The 20,415-nt window shown below is 38.4% G+C and overlaps 3 protein-coding genes and 2 pseudogenes across 23 annotated transcripts; 2 read left to right on the forward strand and 3 right to left on the reverse strand.

Moving 5' to 3' along the window:
* Positions 1-40: 40 nt before the first annotated feature.
* On the reverse strand, positions 41-1,598 carry LOC104737893 (uncharacterized; annotated as a pseudogene). Its single transcript, XR_015578566.1, has 4 exons — positions 1,583-1,598; positions 1,045-1,529; positions 756-955; positions 41-671 (listed from the first exon to the last, which is right to left on the reverse strand). The product of XR_015578566.1 is annotated as an uncharacterized LOC104737893 (transcript).
* Positions 1,599-1,658: 60 nt separating this feature from the next.
* LOC147929165 (uncharacterized) lies at positions 1,659-2,295 on the reverse strand (annotated as a pseudogene). Its single transcript, XR_015577840.1, has 2 exons — positions 2,199-2,295; positions 1,659-2,057 (listed from the first exon to the last, which is right to left on the reverse strand). The product of XR_015577840.1 is annotated as an uncharacterized LOC147929165 (transcript).
* Positions 2,296-3,279: 984 nt separating this feature from the next.
* On the reverse strand, positions 3,280-8,684 carry LOC104734869 (uncharacterized). Its single transcript, XM_087481047.1, is given in 12 exon segments — positions 3,280-3,623; positions 3,700-3,946; positions 4,031-4,141; positions 4,283-4,350; positions 4,570-4,683; positions 4,785-4,879; positions 5,031-5,129; positions 5,212-5,272; positions 5,489-5,664; positions 6,072-6,139; positions 6,595-8,275; positions 8,437-8,684. Coding segments are annotated over 11 exon segments (2,829 nt in total). The 5' UTR covers positions 8,274-8,275; positions 8,437-8,684; the 3' UTR covers positions 3,280-3,512.
* Positions 8,685-9,615: 931 nt separating this feature from the next.
* Positions 9,616-11,849, forward strand: LOC104734870 (GDSL esterase/lipase At5g08460). Its single transcript, XM_010454539.3, has 5 exons — positions 9,616-9,901; positions 10,018-10,145; positions 10,558-10,800; positions 10,994-11,258; positions 11,389-11,849. The coding sequence occupies exons 1-5, from the start codon at positions 9,643-9,645 to the stop codon at positions 11,607-11,609; spliced, it is 1,116 nt and encodes a 371-aa protein (XP_010452841.3). The 5' UTR covers positions 9,616-9,642; the 3' UTR covers positions 11,610-11,849.
* Positions 11,850-13,033: 1,184 nt separating this feature from the next.
* LOC104734871 (peroxisomal ATPase PEX1) lies at positions 13,034-20,404 on the forward strand. Of its 19 annotated transcripts, none has more exons than XM_087480979.1 (17): positions 13,034-13,338; positions 13,488-13,661; positions 13,939-14,034; positions 14,221-14,706; positions 15,057-15,809; positions 16,254-16,345; positions 16,658-16,731; positions 16,834-17,080; positions 17,386-17,479; positions 17,574-17,728; positions 17,913-18,137; positions 18,501-18,701; positions 19,010-19,135; positions 19,214-19,275; positions 19,500-19,617; positions 19,840-20,112; positions 20,211-20,404. In XM_087480979.1, the coding sequence occupies exons 4-17, from the start codon at positions 14,541-14,543 to the stop codon at positions 20,247-20,249; spliced, it is 2,625 nt and encodes an 874-aa protein (XP_087337105.1). In that variant the 5' UTR covers positions 13,034-13,338; positions 13,488-13,661; positions 13,939-14,034; positions 14,221-14,540; the 3' UTR covers positions 20,250-20,404. The 19 variants fall into 19 exon arrangements, 17 of the variants coding, with proteins under 17 accessions (XP_087337105.1, XP_087337107.1, XP_087337109.1 ...); XM_087480981.1 differs by having other exon boundaries at positions 16,834-17,056; XM_087480983.1 differs by having other exon boundaries at positions 16,834-17,056; positions 19,503-19,617.
* The last annotated feature ends 11 nt before the right edge of the window (positions 20,405-20,415 follow it).

Below are 20,415 nucleotides of genomic sequence, written 5' to 3' on the forward strand. Positions count from 1 at the left end.
AAAGAAGTAATAAACCGTTCTTTTGTTTATCGGACTAGAGTCTATTGAGTTCCATCTTACTTCTTCCATGTATTACAAGTGGTCAGCTCGATGAATTTTGACATGTAGATTCAATCTGCAATCAGTTCTAAAGAGAAGCCAATCCAAATTCAGCTTAACACAAATCTGTTTCTTAACAAAAAGAAACTCAATGGAACATTCATTCTGATTACCAAAATGCCCTTGTGCATGAGTGGAGTCTCGAAGAGAATCAGCTACAATATCTGTAGGCGTAGAATTCAATTGCAGCAATTCCACTACTTCCTCCTCTTGTCCATACGGTTCCTCCACTGGACCAACATCTTCAGCACAAGCAGCGAAGAGCCAGTCGTGAATCCCGTCTTCCCTCTTCATGAAGTTATGTAGAGTACAAGTAGCAATCACCAGATCCCTCTGGACATGGAACGGATACTGAGGCGCAGATTCCAGGATTGGAAACCGGGTTTTCAGCATGCTGAATGATCTTTGAATAACGTTGCTTAGACACATGTGCCGGTGATTGAAAAGCTCTTGTGCGTTCTGTGGCATTTGGCTTGCGCCACGGAACTCATGGAGACAGTACCTTGTTCCAGGGTATGGAGCAATATATCCTTCTGTGTTTGTGTAGTCTCTATCGACAAGATAATATTTTCCTGGAGAAAGGGAGCAAACTTGAGATGGGACTCGTAGAAATCTCAAGGGATATTCTGGATGTATAAGAAAGTTAGACAAAGAACCTTTGGGAGCTTGTGGGAAATTCTGGTTTGGATCGTCTAGGACTGCTCTTAAGATGTGTAAATCCTCAACAGAGCCTTCCCATCCCGGATAGACAAATATAAACTGTGAATAGTATGCCTTTCTTGTTCTGAAACCGGGACTGGTGTTTTGTAGGAAGGTGAGCAGGAATTTGCAAGCCATCTATAACTCCGATGCAATCCTGAGATAAGGGTATAGAAAAAAGCAAAACTAAGAACTTTGCATCACAATTCCAAAACTCTTGTAATGATGATTAGATTCTTTCATTACCTGGAAATATGGATAAAGCCTTTTGCTATTGACTATCTCTGGAGGTGTTTCCAGAGGTGGTGGGTGAAGGAACTCACGTGACAAGGACTTAACCGCCTTTAGCACGTTGTTGAAATGCCGGTTAATGGTTTCACCAGAACGTTGGAACCTCTCTTGTATCACTCTGATTCGCTGATTATGACCAATGATGCTTAAGAATATAGCAACCTGCTCCTCTACCAAAACACCAGGAGTATCACGCAGCAGGCCTTTCCCTCGAAGTGTTTCAGATAGCTTATGAAACACATGCTTATCCATCCGAAGCAGTTCCCTGCAATCTTTAACAGGTCCTTCTAGCAAGGCTTTCAAATATGTACATATCGTAGGAGGCGAATTACTCTGAGGTTGATTCACACAACTGTGGTAGTACAAGTAACCAGCAGCTGCAGCAACTAATTCCATCTCATCCAATTCTATGTCAAAATCGTCGCTACTAGTGGACGAATCTGAAAGTAGAGCCAAAGATAACAGAGCAATTCCATATGATCAATGTTTCTACCAGTGACAATCTTCATTCATAAGCAAACGAAAGCAGCTCGCTAAAGCAATAAAATCATTTCACTAGAAGTAACATACAGAGCAAAAAGGTCAAATTTTTAGGAACTATAACATACAGATGAGCAAAAACTAAGCAGCTCTACTACACTTTCCCTGTAGCCACTTGAATCGTTTCTCATACTTCAAAGAGATGAAAATTTCCCGAGAAGTGGGGTTCTCAAACAAATCCAAGGCAAGAAAATAGGTATGTTGATCAACACCTTGTTCTATCCACGTCCTTGGTCAATGCCGCTGCCCTCATTTTGGAAGCTGCTGCGATTTCTAGCATTGCTTCAACAATTGCATCGCCACAAGCCTTGCGACCTCTCTTGCGTGTTGTTGTTGGTCCAGAACTAGAAGGTGTACGCTTGTTCTGTCCACCAGTGACGTTAACTTCATCTCCAGAGCCAGAGCAAGGTTCATCATCACCAGACATCCTTCAAAAAAAGACCAAAAAAAGCTTTCACGTAAGAGAATCAAAACAATGATCGAACCTCTAAGCTCGAAAGCTAGGGTTTTTTTTGACTCGATACATGACAATAAATTTGGATTTTGATTTCGATGAACACAAAGCTTACATTTAGAAACGGAAACGAAGAGGATGAAAACGAAGATGGAAAAAGCTTTTGCTTAAAGCCTGAGAGAGTGGGAGATTAACCAAAGCGTCCACATTAGTAAAATATCCGATCAACTCATATTTTCTCTAACTGTGGACCAAAATCTTAAAATTGAGTTTATATCATACCTTTACTTCATTTGGATTTTCGATCAGACAGATAGCGGTCTATCGGACGTGATTAATCAACTCAATTAGGGACGTGAGTTGATCCCTAATATACGTTAATAAAACAGTTATAATTTGGGACGTGAAGGCATGCCCGATCCCTGAAGGTCTTGACAGTTATGATATTTGGAACAACGTCCAAAAATCCCTATCGAATATTGGGTATCCAACTACACACATTCTGGAATTTAGGGCATATTGTGATTATTTTCTAACGCGTGATAGTAGGCCTAGCGGTCCTTATATTTGGTTGATGCACGCATCTTCAGGTGACTCTAAAGGTGAAGACTCTCTCCCTCTCTCTCCCTCAGTTTTACCATATCTTTTGATGGTCTGCGTTTATATATATATATATATATATATATATATATATATTCAGAAGCTGAAGATGAGAGACGTAAAAAGATTTTAGTGGACCTGTTATGCGAGGCAGGCGAAAATCGCTCAAGAATAAACTTGTTGCTGATCATTGGAGACGTGTCAGAACAGACCCAGTTCATGAGGGCTCTTAAGTTTTTGAAAGAGGCGAAGCCCCACAATGTTTTCCTGGCACTCCCTCGTCCTCCATCATCAGAGGATTTGGTTGCAACTGTAAGTGAAGTTTGGCTTTGGGAAACCTTAGCTGTTGGAGGATATCCTATGGGCCATATTCCAAGTGAAGACGATTCTGATTATGATTCTTCTGATTATGATTATGAGTCACGAAAGCTTAATCCTAAATCTCAAAATTGAGTTTATACCATACCTTTAATTTGCCTAATTGAGTTGATTATTCAAGTGCTTAATCTTCGATTTTTCGGGTATCTCACCATAATTGAAAAACAAAGCTAATACATAAATTAGGAAGCATGAGGAAAAATACAGGAGGAGATTGATTTATAAAGAACCAATACAGGAGGAGATTGATTTATAAAGAACCCATGATTATATCTGTAGTCTGTACTCTTATACTAAAATTGACAATCAAATATTTAACTTCCACAAATTTTACAATGAAGAAGTAGACAAAAAGACACAGCCCAAAGAAACTGTTCTCTAATCATAAAATGAAGGATAATAAGAGTTTTGTAAGAAGGGAGAAAAGAAGGAAAGGAATGAAAGCTTGGTTTTAGTTGGGCGAGAGAAAATGAACACGAGCAAGTGTGTACTCTATTCCAGCAATCCAAACACCAGTTTGTGACCACTGTACATCTTCCCAATCAAGATTCTCCTCCAACACCTACTCAATTCAAAATCCTTAATCATCATCAACTATTCTTTACAATCAAAAATAGAGTCAGAATGGAAGTATGTACCTCGATATGATCTGCTGGGAGTGGAAACCCGATAGACCGCATAACCTTCTGCGGGAGAGGTTTCTTACAGCGTGACCAACGGAAAACATCGATTAAACTGTTGTCTGAATCTGTTTTGTCACCGTTTGTCAGATGGTTTTGTGACTTGTTATTATTGTTATCTGTCTCCATAGGTTCATGTGATGATTGTTGTTGTGAGGCTTGGATTGCCTTGATAGTCTTCTCTCCCGCGAAACAGAGCTCATACCTTTTTCCATACAAAGATCAATTCAGCCTTCAAGACCTTATTCATGTCAATGAAAACACATGTGTTTATATGATTTGTGAATACCTGCATGAATGTGTTTCTAAGTACAAAACTTCTCCTTTCTTCAAGCGGGCAGAGGTGAAAAGAGGCTTCTTGAGACCCTTATCAGCAACAATGCTTATGCTATATTTGATCCTGCAAAAAAGTAGAACAATGAGTGAGTAGAACTCATCTTGCGTCTGTCTGAACCTTTCAGGTGATAAAGATTCATGATACAGTTAGGACACTCAGTGAACATTTCTTTGAAGCATTGGGAGAAAAAATTCAGACGGTTACCAAGGTTCATTGCAGAGGTTGTATTGTATTGTCACTTCTCGTACAAACCTTTGTTGCCGCAGAGCATTCTACAAAACGGTAAACAAAGTCATCAGTGATCAAAGGATATAAAATATGAGAAAATTATGCACACCAAAAAGACCATCTGTCATAATGCAATAGTTGTAGAGGATTGCACCAAATGCTAGCAGTCAACGATACTGCTATCTGTCTGATCAAAGATCCAAATGAAGTAAAGAATGGGAACACTAAGAGAGCAGATATTTCCAAACTGGAAGGAAAAATACCGAAGCTGCAGCTCTGGTGGTCATAGATCTCTCAACAGCCATTGGTGCAAGTGTTGGCTCCACAGTTGAGGAGTGTGTAAGAGAGGGTTCCAGTTCAATAGTTCCACCTCCTTTCTGGAATCATATCATCAGAAATTTCATAAAGTGGATATTATGCACATAGTGGGAGAAGGTTGTCAATGTAATAAAAGGACAGATTACAGATGTCAAATCACCTTCAGTATATAGCACCGCTCAACTCTGTAACTGCATCCGATTCCAGCTCCCCATGCTCGAGAACGGACATTGTTCCTTAGCTTGGAGGTGTAGTCTAACCAATTTCTTAATTAGAATGAAAGCTCAATAAAAGTTCTCTCTTCTTGTAAACAGAGAGAAACTCAATATAGTATGAAGTTTTTGTCCATGGACATGGAACACTTAATTAAAGGAATAATAAGCAAGATAGAGGTAAGCTAACTTACAATCTTGTGACGGCAAGACTCTAATAGTAGCGCGCAACTCTTGCATTGTCGGTGGAGGAGGAGAAGCAGTGGGACGACAGTAACCTGTATGCATGAGAACTAGATGCCAGATAGACTAGAATCAGTGTGATGTTCGGACCAAAGAAAGACATCAACTGCAAAGATTCATTAGGACATGTACCAGCAACAAGATCCGAATCGTCTGTGTATATATCTGTTCCCCATAGCTGGCCACCTCTTACCTGCATAGATACGAGCCAAAGGTCTCAGCAGACAACAAACAAAGGATGCTCTAAAAAGAGCTGTCTTTACCAAATTAATACGCAAAGTAAATTATAGCGCTTAATTAAACAAAGATGCAGATTGGAACTAAGACTATATGAGATACTATGACACAAGTCATCTTGAAGAAAACCAATATAAAGATCATGAGATATTGGATCTATATTCTGTCTTACTTGACGATTTGTAGCTGTAACATGCTCAGCTGGAATCCTAACTTCGAGAGTGGGGCCATTATTTGCGAAATCACCGCTTTTGTCAGGCTGGGACAAATCATATTCTTTCCACAGCTTAATCAGTTCTTGCATACATTCGCCAACTTTGTAAACAACAATCGACATCTCTGACTTTCCTGAATCATCACAATAAAACTCAACAAGCTGACAGTCTGACCAAATTATAAACTGCAAATTGATTTTTAGCAAAGCAGCCCATTAGAAGATAAAAGCAACAGACAGTTGATAAAAGTTAAATAAACCTACTTAGAGAAATTCTGAAAAGGAAAAAAAAAATCAAGGATATTAGTAACGAACGTTTAGTATCTCAAATCTAAAGTAGCATTAAGGAACGTTTAGTATCTCAATTTTTTTAGATCTTGATGAATTTTATATTTGACATTCTACTGTGAGAGTAAGGAACAGTGACCTAGGGACAACTAGAAACCACGACATAGATTGGTTATCAAGAACATATCTGTTCGTAGATGACCATTTCAATGATACGCAAAAGACAAATGCCAAGTTAACCGGGTTTGTTTACTGTTGTTCTCCAAGCAGTGCAACTCGATCCGTTCTTAAGGATCTAGAAATGAAAGATTACCTTGTACTCTGCAAAATAAAAACAATCATAATACATTAAACACAGGTCGGTAATTTCAAGAAAGAAAAGTCCTGAGCTTAGCTAATACCTAACTTATGTGATAAATGACATAATATTCTTAACGGAGATAGAAAAGGAGTGTTGAGGAAGGGAATCCAGAGAAAAATCAAATTTGGGTTCCAACATTTAAGAGATACGACATTACAAAATCTAAGGTGCACGATTTTGTTTCAAGGCTTTTCATCTCTTAAGAGGAAAGCAATAATGGTACTAGGATATTCCAACAATAATAGCCCCTTCATCATATAATACGGTATTATGACCTGCAGATTCTACTATATAGGTTCCAATTTTAGTCAATGGAGTATGTCCCTCTAAATAATAAAATAAAAAGGAGTCTGCTAAGCAATGAGAAACACATAATTGGACTAAGTATAGGTAGAATTAAATGAGAGAGACGCACCCTTCGTTGTCCTGACTCCGTGAATGGACACGGTCGCGGTTTATAGTTTGTGGACTGCCTCTCGGTCTCAGCGCTCTCTTCCGCTGCTGAACTCCATAATTGAAGGCATCCTTTTCCCTCTCTGTAGCTCCTTCACCCTCCAAACACCCATCTTCAGATTCCTTTTCACCAATTCTGCTGCGCTTTTCAGCTCTTTCTGCCTCTGAATCACCATCCCTCTCTCTCCTTTTTTCCTTTGATTCCCTTTCGTCTTTTTCCCAATTATCCGGTTCATTCTGCTTCTTCTGCTCTGGTGCCGCCACATATTCCTGCTCTGCAGGTTTGACAGATGCTTCTCCCAACTCTTTCTCATTCTGCGAGACCTCTTTCCCAGCGCCAGTCCTCGCCTCTCTTTTGACATGGTCTTTATCTTTCTCTTTATTCCTTTCGCGATCTTTCTGCTCCATCCTCTCTCGTTCCCACCTATCGGCTTCTCTTTCTTCTCTTCCAATCTCTTTGGGTTCACTCATGACACTACCAACAAGCACGGATCCTCTTCGGTCGCTTTTATCCTTGTCTCGGTCCCCCCATTCTCGATGCTTCAACTCTTTTCTTTTCTTCTCTTTATCCTTAAATCTATCTTCTGTTTTTGCATCAACCTTGTTTTCTCCAACGGTTTCACGTCCTTCTAAATGAGGTCCTTCCACAGGCGCCGAGGAATCTTTAGGCCCAACGACGTCAGTTGGGCCTTGCGTATTACCCCGGGATGCCACCCATGAATCCACATTTGCGGTCGAACCTTCAGCAACTCTCTTCCCTCTATGGTAATCCTTCTGCTCTTTCCAAGCCAAGTGACTAGGCCCGTCCTTTTCCATTTTAACCTCACCTTTTTGCTCATTAAAGTTCTGATTCTCCCTATCAAATTTGGTATCCCTAGTATAGTTTCCGGTATTACTACCTTTTCCGGTAAAATCATCCCCTGGACGCTCAAACTTGGCATCCCTGTCACTCTTAGGACCCTGAATATCCCTCTTTGTCTCGCTATATATCTCTCTCCCATCATTCCTAGAATAGCTTCCAGTATTACCTTTTCCGCTGAAGTCGTCGACTGATCTCTCAAACTTCACATCTCTGTCTCCCTTGGGACCCTGAATCTCCCTCTTAGTCTCACCATAGATCTCTCTCCCATCACTCCTGTTATCTCGGCTCTCAGCCCGAACTTCCCTGCCATCCTTAGCACTGGGTTCGGACAGCACAGGGGTGTGAGTCAAATGAGGGTCACTTGAAGAAACAGTGGTGGGCAGCGAAGGAGACCGATACACAAGAGGAGAGCGTCTCTCTCCATCTCTAGGCTCACTTCTGGCAAACTTAACCGTTCTAGAATCAACCTCATAAGGAGCAGAAGAAGCAGCAGCAAGTGGTGGGTGAGAGTGAGGATGAGGAGGCGAGTGGATGTGAGGTTGAGGTTGAGATTGGGGATGCTGATGGTGATGATGAGGAGGCGAGTGGATGTGAGGTTGAGGTTGAGATTGGGGATGCTGATGGTGATGATGAACCTGAGCAGGCGGTGGAGTTACAGGGGGATGCGTGGGTTTAGGGTAAGATCCTGAATCATCGTGAGGGTATTTAGCTGCTGAGGAAGAAGAAGGTGGTGGATGAGTAACACCCTCTTCATGAGATCTCTTCGGAACACCACTCATCACTACCAAAATCAACAAACCCCAAATTAATTCAACAAATCAGAAATGCACCTGATTCTAATACGACCTAGAGCGAAACACACATAATTTGAAATCACCACAACGAAACATTGAAACCCTAAAAATGAAGACAGAAAATAACGAAAACGGATTTATTTTTTACCAATTGAAACTGAAGCAGAGGACGAAGAAGCAAACTCCGTTTTGGATTTTCCCCCCGCCGGGAAGTAGAAATGGCAAAGTGGATTCGGATTTTGGCCTCTCTTGAGTTCGTTACGCCTCTCTCTCTCTCTCTCTCTCAGTTTTTTGCCTTTCTCTCTCCCTTGGTTTGGGGGCTGCTGCCTTGCTTAATCTTTTTTTGGACAAAATGTTATATAACGCGTCGTTAAGATTGGCGTCTTCTCACAGACCGTCGTCGTAGCACTTTTACCAAACGATTTCTAGGTTTTAGTTATTGCGCAGTGTTGCCCTCGTACTTATTTTATCTCTCATATTTTCCCTAAACTTTCAATTCTATAGTTTACATCCACCTAATCCGTCCCTTGTATATTTTTTTAGTTGAGAAAAGAGACTGAATTGTTGATAAAATAAAATAAAGTAAATAAACTATTGATAGACATTTCTTTTACTACAACAGAAATATTGACCAAATTACTTTTGTGAATCTTTTATAAGTTCTTCTATTAAATAGATAAAATTTCTGAAATATTTGTATATAGTTTGCGATTGAACTATGACCGTTGAGTCACTTAACTGCTTTTATTATAATCAATCACAAAAATGATAATATATATACTTTTATACTTCTTTGTCCGATATTTTTACTTTTAACTATTTACCTACTGTTAATAACCACTTTTTATGTCCGGTAAAACTTTCTTGTCACCCATAATTTGCGTTCAACTATAAATGCGAAGATCGGCTCTTGCAATGAATTTTTTACCTACACATCTCTCTTTCGTGTTTCATGAATTTATAACACTGAAAAGAATTATGCAATATAATGACCATATGGTATTTATTTGAGTATAAAGGCAAAGAAATGATAAGTAGATTTGGTCTTTGAGGGCTTTCCCTGCACCAATCAGGAAATCACCATCCATCAAGTTTTGAGCTAATGAGACTGACCTGTCGAATTAATGTTTATCTAGGCTTTGTTGCCTTTAAAGAGAAACCGCTACATGTACCATTCATTTTCTACTACAGTTTTCTGTTTTATAAAGTCAACGGCAAAAACAGAGCTCATTAAATTCATTGATACGAAATAAATAATTGAAAGATAATACTATATCGAAGAAGCCACCATCTCTACTTATATCTCGAGCCACCATGCATGAGAGTGAAATATTCAAATTTTAAAGACATAGTCATGTCGTCTTTCGCAGTACACTCCTTAGTACTTGTATCATGGTTTGTAGTAGTAGCAGTACTCGCCGGTGGAGAAGACTCATCGGACACGGCAATGTTTCCGGCGATGTTTGTGTTCGGAGACTCGTTGGTGGACAATGGAAACAATAACCACTTGAACTCACTGGCTAGGTCCAACTATCTCCCTTACGGCATTGATTTCGCCGGAAACCAACCTACCGGTCGCTTCTGTAACGGCAAAACCATCGTCGATTTCGTCGGTACATATATACACTACATTGGTCTCTCTGCATGCATATATTTAGGACAAGATTTTTTCATTTCTCCATTTTGCGTTAAGTTATCTAGTAATGGGGATGTACATGGATGGTTGCAGGAGAGTTGCTAGGGTTGCCAGATATACCGGCGTTTATGGATACGGTGGACGGAGAAGTTGATATTAGCCGGGGAGTGAACTATGCCTCGGCTGCCGGAGGAATCTTAGAAGAAACCGGTCGCCAATTGGTACTTTATTTGTATCTTAATGTTTTCATAATATATTTTTAAAAAATCAAAACAATTTGACTAAGTATAGGTTATATGTATGTTTTTCACGTTAGTTAAGTTAATATTGACATTTGTAATTTGTTTAATAAAATTGATTTAACCCGATAAACATTATGAATTTTCTATAAAGAATCCAAGTTCAAAACCTCCAAAACTAAAACCAAAAGGTAAGTTTTGTACTAGATTTTTTTTATGTTTATAAGCACACGGATTTAGATATTGAAATTTATGTATTTGGCTAGCCACATTTGAATCACGAAGAGTATTAAATGTCAAGTGGCTTTGATTGGGTGCATGAAGCTTTTGGCTAAAGACATGCGCATGAGTATTAGTAAATAATACTAATAAATGTGGAGTTGCATGCATGAAGGGAGAGAGATTCAGCATGGCAAGACAAGTGGAGAACTTCGAGAAGACATTAGTGGAGATAACTAGGATGAGTAGATCAGAGTCAGTAAAGGAGTATATGGCAAAGTCATTGGTGGTGGTGTCATTGGGGAACAATGACTACATCAACAATTATCTAAAACCATCGCTTTTCCTCACAAGCTCCATTTACGATCCTACTTCTTTCGCCGACCTACTTGTCTCCAACTTTACCACTCATCTCCTTGTAAGTCTTATATACTCCATGCATCTTTTACCATGTTTCTATAATTAACTACTAATCAACCATATATATGTGTGTGTCATCGGGTGCCTAAAACCGTATATGTATATATATATATATATATAGTTACAAATTTATGGTTATCAAGTGTTGCAATTATATGTTTAAACGTTATAATTCTTACATTTTTGTTTAGGAGTTGTATGGAAAGGGGTTTAGGAAATTTGTACTAGCCGGTGTGGGTCCATTGGGTTGTATACCGGACCAACTAGCAGCCCGAGCGGCTCCACCAGGTGAATGTGTGGAGGCGGTTAACGAGATGGCTGAACTTTTCAACAACCGCCTCATATCGCTGGTGGATCGTCTCAACTCCGACAACAAAACCGCCAGTGAAGGCATCTTTGTATACGGCAACACATATGGAGCCGCCGTGGATATCCTCACCAACCCTTTTGCTTACGGTTAAGTATCTAACTTATTTATCTCTTCTACTACATTTTCTAATCAAAGGTTTCGTTTTAGGTTAGTTCAGATCACTTCATATATGAATCTAATTACGTTTGAAATGGATGGTTTAATAAATCTTTGTAGGATTCGAAGTGACGGATAGAGGATGCTGTGGAGTAGGGAGAAACCGGGGTGAAATAACGTGTTTGCCACTAGCGGTACCATGTGCTTTCAGAGACCGGCACGTGTTCTGGGATGCATTTCACCCAACAGAAGCTTTTAATCTCATAATTGCTCGTAGAGCCTTTAATGGTTCCAAATCCGATTGTTACCCCATTAACCTTTCTCAACTCTCTCGTCTCTAATTCTCATCCCAACCTTAATTATTCTTTCTGACTATCTTGTGTGGGTGTGTGTGTGTGTTTTTTTGTCACTTTCCAGTTTGTAGACTTGAATTACCAGCATCGTTGATCTTTCTTCTCATTACCTTTTCCATGTAATACATATCTGATCACTGATGTCCCCATCCATTTGGGCTATGGGCTATATTTGAATTTGAAGGTTGATTCCCTAATGGTTGCATATAAAATGAGACAGTTTTGAAATTAGTTGTAGAAGCTTATTCTACAATTTTCTTGGTTTAAGAACATTGTAGAGACTTTCATGCATAGCGATAACATAGATACGTTGCATGCATGTTGCGAATGATTAATGAATTGTAATTTGTAAAGTTCATATTAGTATAGTAATCTTTTGTTTTGTTAATCGTAAAGTCATAAGATTTGACATATATAATAATTAATGGGGGTATTGGTTTAGGATTTTAAGAGAATTTGAATGAAGGATTCTAGGTGATTGTTAGAAAATTGTTTAAAATCTTGCTGATTTGTTTTTCCTAATCTAGTAAAATCTCTTGTAAAATCTTGTCAAATCTTTCTAAAAAATATTGCACAATGTATTCTCTTGTTTATTCAACATTTCAGTGAAAAAAAAAATCTAAACCTTCTCTCTTATCTTCCGTACAACTAGACTTTCTCATCTTCTTTCTGTGCATTAAAGCACTTATACAAGTGAAACATTGTGTTGTGTAATAAGAAAAGAGATAACTTTCATAAACCACGGAACACATAATTGAGATTTGAAGTTCATATGGAAATACATACTCACGTACGTACACAAATTGATTCATGTTAAGGTTAGTTGATATGAACTAACCACCGAATACATAATTGAGAAAATTTTCTCTCTACCCAATACGTAACAAAAAGGTTGATATAAAGATATGTTGAGTCTGAGAGAAGTGTCGAAAAGATGAGGACAGAGCAAGCTATGAATATATATCTCAAAAGACCCACGTTTTTTTTTCAACAAAAAAAAAAAAGAAAGTTATGGAATATGATTCACAAATCTCTCTATTTGATGTTAGTGTTTTCATGACTTTTTCTATGAAATGTTAGTGTTTTCATGACTTTTTCTATGAAGAAAATGATATAAAATACTAAACCAATAACATAATAATTGAATTTATTAATAATCCAAGATTTTTTTGTTTTACTTGAATAACATAAAACTTTTAATGATTTTATAAAACTCTTAATCCAATAATACTAGAAAATTTTAGATAGCTTTTAACAAATACTAATAGTCTAATAACACCGAAAGAGTTAAAAAAAAGTCTTGAATAAACAACTCTCAAATTACATTTACATTTTCGTTAAAATTGTATTGAAACTCTCAAAACCAATAATCCCTAAGTTTAAAAAGACCCAATTAGGAAACTAGAAAGCCCAAATTTAGAGTACTGAAGCCCAAAAACGAGGCTAGCAATTCGACGAAGAAGATGATAAGCTTGGAAAATTGTACCAGTCTCGAAATCGGCAAATATTTCTCAACGGCGCGATGGAAACGGAAGCGGTGGTTCGTACCGTCGCCGGCGTAGACTGTTTCGTCTCATTACCTCGTCAGCTACTTCATGCGCTTCAATCCACTAGCTCCTCCCCTCTTCCTCCGCTTCTCCCTGTTGAGCTACGCTCCGGTGATCGCCGTTGGTCAGTAGCTTGGTCTGGCTCTAGCTCATCCTCTTCTGCGATCGAGGTTTCTCTCTCTCTCTCTCTCTCTCTCTCTCTCTCTCTTACTCTCTAGATTTGATTTCGTTTAGTCAAACCCAGTATTATACTTCGGTTTTGGAGGTCTGGTACTCTTTTCATTTTCTCCTGTTTTGAATTTTGTTTTATGTCAATAAGGTCGCTCGAGTGTTTGCGGAAAGCATATCGTTGCCGGATGGTACAGTTGTTCAAATTCGCGTTCTTCCTAATGTGCCCAAGGCTACTTTAGTAACAGTCGAACCAGATACTGAAGATGACTGGGAAGTTCTTGAGCTCAATGCTGAACTTGCCGAGGCTGCTATACTTAGTCAGGTTAGTTATTTTTCTCTAGATATGGGATTGTTAACTCTTCCATTGTTCCTCTATTCTTATCATCAGTTCAAAAGATTTTGATTTTACACACAAAGTAAATGTCTAGCTTTCTAGTTGATTTGGAATTTTAGCATCGGTGTCTTGTTTCCCTCTGCTCCTTTCATTTCTCTGCTTACTCTATATCTTCATGCTTCGTACTAGATTCGATAGTTTGTGACGATGGCATAATCAATTAGAAAAATGCTCTGCTGAGTAACTTTCGGAACATGTGTTTTAGGTGAGGATACTACATGAGACCATGAAATTCCCTTTGTGGTTGCATGACCGAACTGTGATAAGATTTTCCGTGGTTTCAACATTTCCATCAAAAGGGGTGGGTAAGACCATCTTTATTCCGCACTTTTGTTCTATTATCGTTGTCTATACTTTTAAAGTTTCTTCTTCTTATAACTTATCTTCCCTTGGATAGGAAAAGGGCGGGTAAGATCATGATCTTATGCTTACATTCATTACAATTTTATTACTGACAGAATTGTCTTTACTGGTGGCTCGTTTTCAGTACAACTTGTGCCAGGAACTGAAGTGGCTGTGGCTCCAAAGAGACGAGACAGAAACCTCAATGCAAAAAAGAGTCCTTATGCTTTTGCTCCAGAAAAAGAATGTAACGATCTGAAGGTTCTATTACGTGTACAAGATACTGATAAATCAGCCTTTCGTGATGCTGATGTCAAAGGATTTGAGCTAAGGGTAGCCCTCACTTCCATTGCCTATATTCATCCAGAAACCGCCAAGAAATTTTCTCTAGAATCTCTTCAGTTGATATCTGTATCCCCTAGAATACCCTTGAAAGGTAGTGCAAAAAAGGATGAAGCATTAGATATGAAAAACAGTGAAGCTTCAAAGGTGGCGGAAAATGGCACTCCAAGCGCAAAGAAAGAGCCCCGTCAAGCGATTCTTCGTCTTGTCTTTTCAGATTTAGCTGCTCTTGGACATCTAATGATGCCTGAGTCTCTTCGTCTCTATCTAGGAGCAGGCCTACACTCATGTGAGTAAATTTTTGCTTAAACATACAGATGCTTTTGTTTTTTGTACGTCCAAAATTTTGATGTTACTTGTAAAAATCTTATCCACCTGTTCAGCTTGGTCATTAAAATCTACGGAAAGGCTGACCTGAAGTTAAATTGACTGGTTATTAACAATATGCGACACTAGAATTTTTGTTTTTGCTTTTAATGTTGTGAATATCAGGAAATAAACTTGTAAGATATTTTTCAGTTATCGTGCTGGTGAATCCAAAAAATAATAAGAAGCATCTTTGTGCATTTTACCATTCTCAATTGAGCTTTGTTATCACAGAAACATAATTATCTGAGTAAGAGTTATCATTTGTTGCAGGGGTTTACTTAAGGGGATGCAATGTAAAAGTACACAAAGAAATTCCTGCTTTTTCACTTTCTCCTTGCGTCTTCAAGATTTCTGAAAAGGAAAAGGTGCTGGATAGAGGTACAAATATTCTTGGTAATCATAATTCTAGTAGAAAAGGCAGTCATCCACCTTCTGGCTTGAGCACCTATATGGATGTTGTTGACTGGTCTGGGCACGATAAGGTTGTTACAGCTCTTTCATCTGAGGGTTTGCATGGCAAAGGAAATCAAGATAATGCCTATCAAGTTAAGAATAAAAAAGCATTGGAATGCCTTACTCGCCTGTGGTCATTGGCACAGCTTGATGCTATTGCGTCAGTCACAGGAGTTGATGTTAGTTCGTTAATTGTAGGAAGAGAAACGTTTTTCCATTTCGAAGTAAGAGGGCTCGAATCTTATAAATCAAGAGATAGGCGGTCTTCTGTTAATGATAGTTGGGAAAGTGGGAAGAAGGATAAAAACGCTCCTTTAGAAATTTTGTACGTCATGAAGGTCTCTGATGAGTCTTTGCTTGGTGATAAATTCGCTGTGTATGAGCTTAGCCTGGATAGAAGTGAGAAGAGGGACAATGAGGTGCATATTGAGCCAGTGCTTGCGAAGATGAATCTTGGCGACCCGATATATTGGACGACGTCTCCTAAAGAAACACACTTTAATAAAGGTGTTTCCCCGGAAATCTCTTCCTTGACGTGGATGGGCCCAGTTGTGTTGGATGTTATCAAGCGTAGGTTTCACTTTCTTAGCTTCATCTTGCTTGAATCTTTAAAACATGATGTCGTATGCATAATCATATATATCTGTGGTTGCATATAAATATTAAATAAGGCTATAAGTGTTGTTCGGCTAAAGGGGCACCTGTTAAGATATATTTACCCTGGGACAATTCGAAGAAGTAAGACAGACATAGCTCATGCTTAAATTCTGATAGCATAGATTTAGCTTAAACTTATGGTTTCATTCTGTATTAGCTTTTGTTATAGCATGTGTTCTAGTTGCATATGAGAAATGTCTTTGAATAAATTGTTTGACCTCAACTGAAAAATTGCTTGATAATCTAATTTTTTTTAATAATCTTCGTATATGGTTGATTTTAACCTGCGTCTTTGTTTGCATCTAAAGAATGTTTGTGAATGGATCTGTTCCTAAAGCCAACAATGCTATTATGCAGGGATGACCGTGTTGTTGTCTCCTGCAGCCGCAATGTGGTTTAGCAAGTTCAGTATTCCATCACCTGGACATATTCTCATATATGGGCCTCCTGTGAGTTCTCAATTTAGTTGTTCCATCGGGTATCCCTCAAATATGAATTTCGTTCTTTTTATTTTGGCCCTTAATTCCCAATTGATTCCTTCTCTCGCAATGTTAGTACCTTACCCATTCAAAGGCTATCCCTTTGGCCAGGCATGAGTATCTGAATGTTTATCTTGAATTTTAGATGTGTTCGCCCGTAAAATCTTATAACATTGTTTCCCCTTGCAGTCGTTTCTTAATTCCTCATTTTGCCTACTGGTTGTTTACTTAAACAAAAAAAAAGAACCTGTTTGTTTACTGGTTCAAGCTTCTGGTTGATAGGGTTCAGGAAAGACAATATTGGCAAGAGCTGCTGCGAAGTACTTCGAAGAACAGAAAGACTTGTTGGCACATGTGTGAGTGGTCTTGGTTTGGGTTACGTTTGTCCACCAACTTCATTTATCTTCAAGAGATTAATTCTGGTCAGATGTGATCTAAGTATTGATTTTCTTGTGCAGGATTCTGGTATCTTGTTCTGCACTTGCCTTTGAGAAGGTTCAACACATCCATCAAGTTCTTTCTGGTGTAATAGCTGAGGGCTTGGAACATGCACCATCTGTCATCATTTTGGATGATCTTGATAGCATTATCTCATCGTCTTCAGATACCGAGGGAACACAAGCTTCGGTTGGGATTACGATGCTTACAAAATTCCTAACAGATGTTATGGATGATTATGGGGTACGAACTTTTGAAAGATATAAGGTCCAACAGATCACTGTTCCTAAGTATTATATCCACGTATGCATCACGAGTAGCTTTGTGAAGTGTGGTGAATTTAGTTATCTGAACGCAAGACTTCCTCCATGCGAAGACAAACATCACTTATCTTGATAGTTTGGATAACTGCCTTCACCTTTCTAATTATGGCATACAACATTAATTGGTTGTTCTTTGCACTTCTTGAACACACTCGTTCTCCAAAATATGCCTTTATAGACTCATTCCTAAATATATTATAAATCTGACACACGTTTAGTTAACCAATTATATTTTTGTTCACCCAACAGGAGTACAGGAATTTTTCTTGTGGAATTGGTCCACTTGCATTTGTTGCTTCTGTCCAGTCTCTGGAACAAATTCCACAGACATTGAGCTCATCAGGTACAAATTTGTTATATACTACTACTTCAACCTGTTTTAACAAATATTATTTCTACCGAATCAGTTCATGTGATTATTCATATGATATTTGCAGGAAGGTTTGACTTCCATGTGCAACTGGCTGCTCCTGCTACCTCAGAACGTGGGGCCATACTGAAGCACGAGATACAGAAACGCCTTTTAGACTGTTCAGAAGACATATTGCTTGAATTAGCTGCTAAATGTGAAGGATATGATGCGTATGACTTGGTATTTACAATTTTCTATATGCTTTTAAAATTTGCCTTTGTGCGAAGACTAGAGAAGATATAGTATCTGTGATTTTGCATGTTACATATATACTATTGTTCAAGCTTGCTATTTCGTTTTGATTTGATTATCATTCTGTCCGTCAATATACAGTGCTCTATTTGGATTCTCTTTTTTTTTCCAGGCAATATTGGTTGATAGAGCTGTTCATGCTGCCATTGGCCGGCATCTACCTTGTGAATCAAATAATCTATCCAAATATTCTTTGGTCAAAGAAGACTTTACTCGAGCTATGCATGAATTTGTTCCTGTTGCCATGCGTGACATCACAAAATCTGCCTCTGAAGGGGGTCGTTTGGGGTGGGAAGATGTGGGAGGTGTGACTGATATTAAAAATGCTATCAAAGAGGTATATAAGCATGCTGATTGCCATATCTGATTTTACTGTCCTTATTAAGATCTAAATAGTGTGGGGGTAAGTGATTTCGCGGACATTGTTAGCTTATTGTAACTGCAACAAGGAAGCATCTTTTACCTGCATCTTTGTCTGCTTGCTTTTGCTTATATCGTTGGATGTTCTCTTACTGAACTTAGGTCGTGTTCAGTGGGAAACAATATTTCTATAAGACCCTGAGGATATATTTCTTGGTTAATCTGACGGAAATAATAACGCTGGTCAATATAATGTAGCGCTACAACTACAGTTTGAACCAGTTCTTATATAGAGATAAAATTTTGGTTATGCAATTTATTTGCTCTTTGCAATGTCCAGATGATTGAGTTGCCATCAAAATATCCGAAAATCTTTGCAAAATCTCCTTTGCGTTTGAGATCGAATGTTCTCTTGTATGGTCCACCTGGTTGTGGGAAGACTCACATTGTTGGGGCAGCTGCTGCCGCGTGTTCCCTACGGTTTATATCGGTGAAGGGGCCTGAGCTGTTAAACAAATACATTGGTGCATCTGAACAAGCGGTAAGAAAGATACGTTTCTTTTTTTTTTCCATCTCCAAGAACCTTTTGAGATGATTATTATGCTTTTCAGTTCTTTAGTGGCGCATGCTTTATCTATAATGTTGAATATATTTTGATTCGTCTGAGTTTCTTGCTTAGTCTTAACCTTGTATTAAAGAGTAGAATGGTAAAGAAACCTCAGTTGAAAATGGTTATAGAGAAAAGTTTACAGACAGCTTTGTTCTTTTGTAACTGTTATTTTTGCTAGTCTCTTTTCTAAAAAGCTAATGTTTCCACATTTCCGGTAATGAAAAACACACTTCTCTCAGGTCCGTGATATATTTTCAAAAGCAGCAGCGGCAGCACCGTGCATACTCTTTTTCGATGAATTCGATTCCATTGCTCCGAAGAGAGGACATGACAACACCGGAGTAACTGATCGAGTTGTTAATCAAGTAAGTTACTTCAAAGTCTTTGCATATTTAATTCACAAAAAGTTCAAACATCTCATGTGATATTTTTCCTTTGCGTAGTTTCTGACAGAACTGGATGGAGTTGAAGTTCTGACCGGGGTCTTTGTTTTTGCTGCAACGAGGTATTTACACCAGAATAAGTCTATATTGCATATCATATTCAGTGTTTGATGGATTCATAAAATCTACAGCGAACGGTGGATTCTTCTGAGTTAATAAATTAATAAGAAATCCAATATCTTATCGGAGCCATCAATGTTGAAGCCTGTTATCAGTCCTCAATTTATGTTTTTCATTACATACAAAGGATGTATTATGACTTTATAATGGTTTTACCCATAAACAGTAGACCAGATTTACTTGATCCTGCGCTCCTAAGGCCTGGCCGGCTTGATCGTTTGCTTATGTGCGACTTTCCTTCCCCACCAGAGCGATTAGAGATTCTTGCAGTTCTTTCGAGAAAGGTTAGTACTCTCAGTTACATCATTTCTGCTATTCAGTTTTGCCCCTCAAACCTCATGTAATATGTATGTTACATATCTGAACAACCATAGAATTCCTATATGACTAAGCCATTTCCATCGGATTCTGACAATCATTTGATGGTCTCCCTTGACAATTATGTAAATTAGAGCTATCTATACTACATTACAAATTAAAATGACCAAATATATGTATTTCTGCAGCTTCCGATGGCTGATGATATTGACTTAGAACCTATAGCTTTGATGACTGAAGGCTTCAGTGGAGCTGATCTTCAAGCTCTTCTCTCAGATGCCCAGCTTGCAGCTGTTCACGAGTTTCTGAACAGAGAAGATAAACCCGAAACCGGAACTACGCCAATAATAACCGATCCTCTTCTGAAGTCGATCGCTTCAAAAACTAAGCCATCGGTTTCCGAGACCGAGAAGCAAAAGCTCTATGACATATATAGCCAGTTTCTGGATTCAAGAAAATCGGTATCTCTCTCTCTCCCTTCCTCTCTAATTCCTCTTATTTTTTATACAAAACCCAGTAGTTGATTACTAACAATATCAAAATCTTATTTTGCTTGCAGTCAAGAGAATCAAAGGGCAAAAGAGCAACCTTAGCATAATCAAAGGAATTACAAAGACCAAAAGAAATTGTTATATTGTAGAATCACATCATGATGTAAAATTTGCTTTATGATATATTTGTATGTCCACTGATAAGCATTATAGTCAAAATGGTTTTAGAGTTTTCAAATAAAGATCGTTAAGAGAGCCGTAATTTGTTGGCCT

Source organism: Camelina sativa, chromosome 13 (genome assembly GCF_030686135.1).
Source record: "Camelina sativa cultivar CO46 ecotype springtype chromosome 13, ASM3068613v1".
NCBI lineage: Eukaryota > Viridiplantae > Streptophyta > Magnoliopsida > Brassicales > Brassicaceae > Camelina > Camelina sativa.

Bases quoted from the DNA above. Each gene is read 5' to 3' on its own strand.
- LOC104734870 (XM_010454539.3), top strand. From the start codon at position 9,643: ATGTCGTCTTTCGCAGTACACTCCTTAGTACTTGTATCATGGTTTGTA. The intron at 10,146-10,557 runs GTACTTTATTTG...GCATGCATGAAG, and splicing joins AAGAAACCGGTCGCCAATTG to GGAGAGAGATTCAGCATGGC. The intron at 10,801-10,993 runs GTAAGTCTTATA...ATTTTTGTTTAG, and splicing joins ACTTTACCACTCATCTCCTT to GAGTTGTATGGAAAGGGGTT.
- LOC104734871 (XM_087480970.1), top strand. From the start codon at position 13,144: ATGGAAACGGAAGCGGTGGTTCGTACCGTCGCCGGCGTAGACTGTTTC. The intron at 14,039-14,220 runs GTAAGACCATCT...GCTCGTTTTCAG, and splicing joins ATTTCCATCAAAAGGGGTGG to TACAACTTGTGCCAGGAACT. The intron at 17,480-17,573 runs GTACAAATTTGT...TGATATTTGCAG, and splicing joins ACAGACATTGAGCTCATCAG to GAAGGTTTGACTTCCATGTG.